The 7,000-nt window shown below is 38.8% G+C and overlaps 1 protein-coding gene across 1 annotated transcript; it reads left to right on the top strand.

The window, feature by feature from the left end:
- The first annotated feature begins 412 nt into the window (after positions 1-412).
- LOC104165465 (sulfotransferase 1C1-like) lies at positions 413-6,425 on the top strand. Its single transcript, XM_009705106.1, has 7 exons — positions 413-584; positions 2,261-2,398; positions 3,693-3,790; positions 4,122-4,248; positions 5,513-5,607; positions 5,817-5,997; positions 6,157-6,425. The coding sequence occupies exons 1-7, from the start codon at positions 413-415 to the stop codon at positions 6,267-6,269; spliced, it is 924 nt and encodes a 307-aa protein (XP_009703408.1). The 3' UTR covers positions 6,270-6,425.
- The last annotated feature ends 575 nt before the right edge of the window (positions 6,426-7,000 follow it).

Raw genomic sequence — 7,000 nt, forward strand, 5'->3', positions numbered from 1 at the left:
GACTTCAGTGGGAGCCGTTATGCTCTGCCTTCTTTTGAATCACAGCTCTGGTTACTTTTTCTTGCCTTTCAAAGACCACATGCCTACAGCCAGAATTTTACATAAACATGTTTGGCAAAATGTTTAAAGATGGGAATAATACCTTTTTTTTCTCTTTTTCTAACTGAGTAAACAGAGTGATTTTTAGAGATGCTGAGAACCACCACCAGCAATATATCAATCATTTCTGAGAATTAGATCCAGTTTTAAGGAGCCTATATGTGGATCCAGATAGGTCAAATCATAGCCAAAGAAATCAGAGGACATGGAATTCGGTCAATGAAAGAGATCTCCAGAATAGATGAGCAAAGTTAGATATTTTTGCAGAGCAAGTATGTTAATTCCAAGCCTTTCTTTCTTCATTCAGTGCTCAATGGCCCTGGATAAAATGAAAGATTTGAGTCTGCAACAGACATTGTCCCGAGCTAAGATGGGTGAAGTAGAAGGTATTCTCCTCACAAAACCGATATGCGACACGTGGGACCAAGTGTGGAAGTTCAAAGCCAGACCTGACGATCTGCTCATCGCAACCTATGCAAAAGCAGGTTGGTGTGGGTAGGAAATAGAACAGAAAAGTTTGGGATAGTGCTTATTGTTGGAATTGAAAATTATGTTTTTCTATTGTGACTGATATTTGTTTAATCCCAAATCAGACATATTTTAAAGACATAAAGCTCTGTCAGCTATGACTAGTAACTTCTGAATTCTTTGGCAGAAGTAACAAGCATCTATTATTATTGGAGTTCAGATGGTCAAAGTCTAACTACCAATACTTAAAAGTTTCCTTTGATTTAGATTATATACATAGATATCAATGGCAACAATAGATGTTTTCCACCAATAGGTAATGATTTAACAAACTCTAGTAAAAAGTCATCATTACTAAGAAATAATAGAAACTGACTGAACAACTATGGATTGTATAATGTATTTGGGGAATGACTTGGTGTGTAAACCAGTACTGATTTCTTGAAATGGGTTAATTATTTTAAGGAAATAACCAAATTCATTTAATTTCAGCCAATAAAATAAAATACCCACCATTAACATTAGCTATCTGGTACTTTATTCAGTGACTGGACACTTAGCTCATTACTATTTCTCCTCTTGACCAGACCCTTTATACTTACTACACAGGAAAACAACGAATAACAAGCATGAATATTAATCCTGGATGAATAAAAACATGTACAGTTTAGGGGACTTGGGAACAGATTCAGGAACATCTGATGATCATAAAAAATAATATGTTGAATTAGTAAGAAATTTAAAGTATTTTTTTCAGTAGAAGAATAAAAAGCATTATTACAAAAAAAAAAAAGGCTCCATTATTTTTGTAAAACCTGAAAGCTTTTAATTTATTTCCTGGATACTGAAAGCAAAACCATGTTATTTAATCCAGCGTGGATTAAAACCTTCCAGCCATTGAATTGAAAAGAAAGTAAGTTAGGAGTCCATTTGACATTATCTTGTATCTGCCTGAGATGCACAGTTCAAGAACATTAAGAAGGGCTGAGTTTCCTGCTCACATTGCTTTCCAAGTTATCCCTTCTCCTGTTCTCTAGCTGACCTGCCACAGTACCTCGGAGGAGATGTCGTTAACCCAGTGATCACGGCTGTGAGGGAAAAGAAGCACATGAGAGACACAACACTGTAACTCGAATTTCAAGATATTGCAGTAGCTCAGGCAGATGATATCTTGTACTCTCCTTCATGAAAGCATTTCGAATGCAAACATGGCAAATACTGCAACTTTTTTATATTTTCTAACTGTATGAAATTCTTATTCACTCAAAGTTCAGGTATTTCATTTTTTCATTCAAATGCAGCATGAAAACAAATGTTGAAATACCGGAATTTTTGTGAGGTACGAAAATTGGGAGGAGGGAATTTCACTCCTCTGTGCAAATAATACAACCTCCAAATAATAGTGAGTTTATCCCAGAGCTTTTTTTGCTACTGGTGTGGGGGTGGAGGCTCTTTCTGTTGGCAAGAAGCAGCCTGTCTAAAATGGAATCCCTGAAACTGTGCTTTGGGAATTACCTTTGTATTCTCAATTACAGATTTTTCCTCCATTATCCTCTCTTTCTGCTTTGTCCATCGTCTTGTATGCTGTTCCTTCCTCCTTTAATATGGAGCCCATCCTTCTGGCTTTCAGTTCCCTAGCAGAAGAGGCTCTTGGCTGTCCCTGAGGGAAACACCTAAACATTGACATTTTCAGGTACCACATGGACACAGGAGATAGTGGATATGATTCAACAAAATGGAGATGTTGACAAGTGTAGACGCGCCACTACTTACAGACGCCATCCTTTCCTTGAGTGGACTATGCCAGAGCCTCCAGCTATGAGTTACTCAGGTGAATATTATACAAACAGGTTTGTGTTTTAGACAAAATGAAACAAAACAAGCACCCAGTGCTGGTGCCCCAGGTTTCCTGGGAGAGGTCCCACTTGCTTTATCACTGAACTATACACTGTATTGGGTATTAGGCGTCAGTTCTGTTGCTTTAACGTAAATATCTAGTGCTACTCAAACCAATGCAAGGCTGGCAGATGTGACCCGGGCACTACTGAAGACCATGCTGTTTTGGAACGGCAGCTGAAAGCTATATGTGATACTCCACAGCACCTAAACCAGCAGCAGATATGCATAAAATGGCAACGTGAGGGTAATTGAATCCCATTCTCTGATTAGGGCCTGTATGGAAGAGAAACCTATGTCACGGATGTATTCCCAAAAGGTGGATAACGTTTTCAGTGATTTTGCTACTGTCTTGAGTGACTGCTGTTAAATTCTAGGGTCTAGTCATCTAACCAAGCTATGGGGCATTCAGACAACTAGCAGGCCTGACTGTTTTGCAAAGACAGTTTCCTACAAGAGTCTTCCACCAGCAAGGGTTCCTGTTCCACACAAATCTTTAAGCCAGACTCTCTTCACATTTGAAGCTAAAAAGCTTGACTAACTCTGTAGCAGAAGTGCTACTTTTTCTCTTCTAAGCTAGACTGTGTTGACATAGAGAGAGACAAAAAAAATTACAGAGGATGATAGACAATGATAGGGGAAAAGAAAATGATAGCGATCATGATGGATGTTTAAAAAGGAGGGAGGGAGGCGATAACACATCCTCACATATCACCAGATATTCCCAAGTATTCCCATATATCCATAGCCAGTCAAAATCCACTATCCGTCATCTTCTAGTCTCCCTTTACATGCTATCCAGAAAGTCTAGTCAGCCAGTCTGTTCTTCTCATATCCTAGAAAGAAACGAAAATTTCTTACCTGCAAAGTGGAAGGGGATCACTAAATATTGTGAGGGAAAAACTTTGGTTGGGTAAATATAAATGAGTATTCATCATCATCCCTTGGAATGCAGGGTTAGACATGGGCCCAAGAAAGCAAGAAGAAGATATGAAACAGTGTTCCCCCTTTCCTCCTTGAATATTTAGGTGAAAGTTTCTCCAGAATCACTGAAGCTGTTTATGCAATGTTGTATATATTACACTGCTACGTAATTGCTTTGGAGTTGAATGATCATTGCAAGGTGAACTGCTGAAAAGTCACTATGAAAATCACACATGTGAGAATAGCAAAGAAGTGCTAGTGCAATTAAGAGAACAAGTCACATCTCATAACAAAACATCCCACAGGCCTGGAGTTAGCTGAAGCTATGCCTTCTCCACGAACAATAAAAACTCATCTCCCTGCGCAGCTGGTGCCTCCCTCCTTCTGGGAACAAAACTGTAAGGTAAGGCTGAAGAGGTAGGACTCAATTCTACTTCACCTGCAAAGAAAGTGACATAAACCAGGACTGAATATGGTTTCCAGAATCTTTGTGAAATTTAAAGGTCTCCCTAGATATTTTGCCTTTAATGTGCAAAGCTTGTGAGAAACTAAGGAAGTCACGACTAGAGTGAATTACCTGAGTTGGATTTCAGAAAACGGCAGCTTCAAAGCAAAATCTCTTAAATCTGACAACAGTCAGGCTCCAAAAGAAAACTCCAGGAGATGCTCGATATCTATGTAAGCATCTGTAAGTTGTTTTTTTTTTCTCTCTCTCTCTTTTCATATCAATAAAGATAATCTATGTGGCAAGAAATCCAAAAGACAACCTCGTGTCATACTACCATTTCCACAGAATGAATAAAGAACTGCCTGACCCAGGAACCTGGGAGGAGTTCATGGAGAAATTCATGACTGGAAAAGGTGATGAACTGCAATGAGTTGTATAAGAGATTTTGTTCATTTTAAAAATGCATTACATCATTGATTTATTTATTTCAGCTATGGTTTGAAATCCAGTGCTGACACTCTATGGAAGGATATCTACTGAAGGTGTTTCAGTAGTAATTTATTTTCATTCATGGGTTTTTATTAGTACCTAAAGGATTAGTTCTATCTTTACATTCCCATTTAAAAAAAAAAAAAAAAAAAAAGCTACTCTTTATTCTGTTATGATTCAGAATATGACAATTTTCAAGCTTAATCTCTTTTCTCTGAGGTTAAAAGCAGCCAGCTGGGAGGCAACAGTGGTTTAATTGGTTTTACTCTAACCTGATATACAAGAGACTAAGGTTTAATTTTGCGTAGAAATGTCAGGTGTGAATTTGAGATAAGGGAGTTTTTTACCTAAATCAGTCTGTCTAAAAATCAGGCATCTAAACAAAGTCAGTTATCTAACTAAAGACGGGCAACCCCAGAAGCTAGTTCTTCCCTTTGAGAAAAGGGTGCTCATATCCAAGAAAGAAAACCTACTCAGGTGGATAGCAGTTTGCAATTTGGGTCAGTAAAGCTTCCATAGGTCCTTAATATTTTTGCCCCCATCTAGGCCTAGAAACTCCACTGTCTGGACCAGAATGAGACTCTCATGTCTAAAGGAGACCTTGTGTCTTGTGTTTGACCAGCTCGGCTTCGGAGTCACCTGTCACAGTGCAGACATCTAGAACATGGCTACCTCTGTCCAAGCTAGTCATCTTGGTGTGTAAACCAGTCATCTTGATACTTGCTGGAGAGAAACAGGCATTTCTGATAGTATAACAAGTATTTAAATCAGTTAGAATCACAGAATAACGCAAGTTGGAAGGGAACTTTGGTGTCCATCTAGTCCAAACCCCTGCTCAAAGCAGGGCCAATTAAGACTGGTCTTGTCCAGCTGATCAGATGAATGACTCTGGAAACATCTGTTTCTCTCCATCGACCATAAAGGCAGCTTGGATTTTCATTCACGGCTAAGCATCTGCATTTGTTGCCCTCTAAAGTTACACATGAATCCTGCTCTGAGCATCCATACACCTGAGGGGTTAATGGCACGAATGCTGTGGTAAGCACAGAGCACGGCAGTCATGCCCACAGTGATTCAACACCAGCTGGGAAACGCCCAGACACTGGTTATGAGGGAAACATGAGGGCCACAGACACCTAAAGACAGTTTGGGCATTTATAGCTGCTGCTGATGTTACTTCTTTTTCAGTGCTCTGGGGCTCCTGGTATGACCATGTGAAAGGATGGTGGAAAGCAAAAGATAAGCACCGTATTCTCTACCTCTTCTATGAAGATATGAAGGAGGTAAAAGGCAGAATGTGTTTCTAGAGCTCTGAAATCTGGAAGTCCGGTAGATACTACCTACCATCAACAGTTTTCTATTATAACACCAGTTGTATCAGTAAACCTTCCAATAACCTGATCTTCTCACAGACAGTTGCAACTTTAACACTATGTCTGATTTCTTTGTTTTTCCTGGCTCTATATCTTATCCCATGTTATTGTCTCTGCAGAATCCAAAGAAAGAAACTCAGAAGATTCTGAAGTTCCTGGAGAAGGATGTCAGTCAGGAGGTTCTAAACAAGATAGTCCATAATACCTCATTTGAGATAATGAAGGAAAATCCCATGACAAACTACACTCAAGAATTTCAGGGAATAATGGATCACTCCATTTCCCCATTCATGAGAAAAGGTACCGAGGTTTGTTACTGGCATCAGCTCTGCCTTCCTGGTTGTCATTCTGTTTTGAAATAAGCCTTGAGGTGCAAGTAGCTAGTGAGTCATGGCTAATGGGCTTCAGGAAATACTGATAAATCAATCTTTTTTCTTTTTTTGCTGTGCTGTTTCTTAGGGACTGTCGGGGACTGGAAGAATTATTTCACTGTGGCACAGAATAAGAAATTTGATGAAGATTATAAGAAGAAAATGGCTGATACCTCTCTTGTTTTTCGCATGGAATTCTGATTATTAGCAATGAGAATTATCCTCTATGATCTTCAAGCTTTTCCATTTTACATATTTTGCTTTTCCTTCACAAAATGCCTGTGTCCCTAAGATTTCAATATCTCTGTCACACACCACTGATTTTTCATTATCACAAGAGTGCCCAAATTATGTAGAAGTTTAAGTCTCCCTGAAGAAAATAATCCCACTGGACACCTCTCATTCATCCCTCCAACACTAACTTTCAGCATTAACAAAAGCATTTCAACATGCTTTGAGTTTTTGCCTTTGTAAAACTGCAGTTCATACTGCTGGCATTTTCAAATCAACCTCTAACAGAAATTAGGAACCAATAGGAAAATAGGTGCTAGAAGAGTGCAACAGGTGTGGGCATTATATGTTATTCACATGTTGTACGAACATTAATCAATAAATAACAATAAACAAATTTAAAGGTGGTCAAGTATAAACAGAGCAACAGAAGGGCGCAAAGTAGAGTAATTTTTTCTTTTTCTTTCATTTTAAACTGGACATCATAAATGCCGTTGAGATGAAACAACATTTCCAAAAACACCAAACACTCATCACTTCCTTTAATAAAACTTGTGAAAGGGCTACATAGAGGCATTTATCTACAATCCAGCTGTGCAGGCAGTAGTCCCTACTGCATCAAGAGAAGAAGCTTTTCTCACTGTTGCCTTTTGAAATGGATAGCTTAATCTTCTGTTAACATTTGGAGAATCCTGGAAGTT

This window comes from Cariama cristata, unplaced genomic scaffold (assembly GCF_000690535.1).
Source record: "Cariama cristata isolate BGI_N322 unplaced genomic scaffold, ASM69053v1 scaffold5018, whole genome shotgun sequence".
Classification (NCBI taxonomy): domain Eukaryota; kingdom Metazoa; phylum Chordata; class Aves; order Cariamiformes; family Cariamidae; genus Cariama; species Cariama cristata.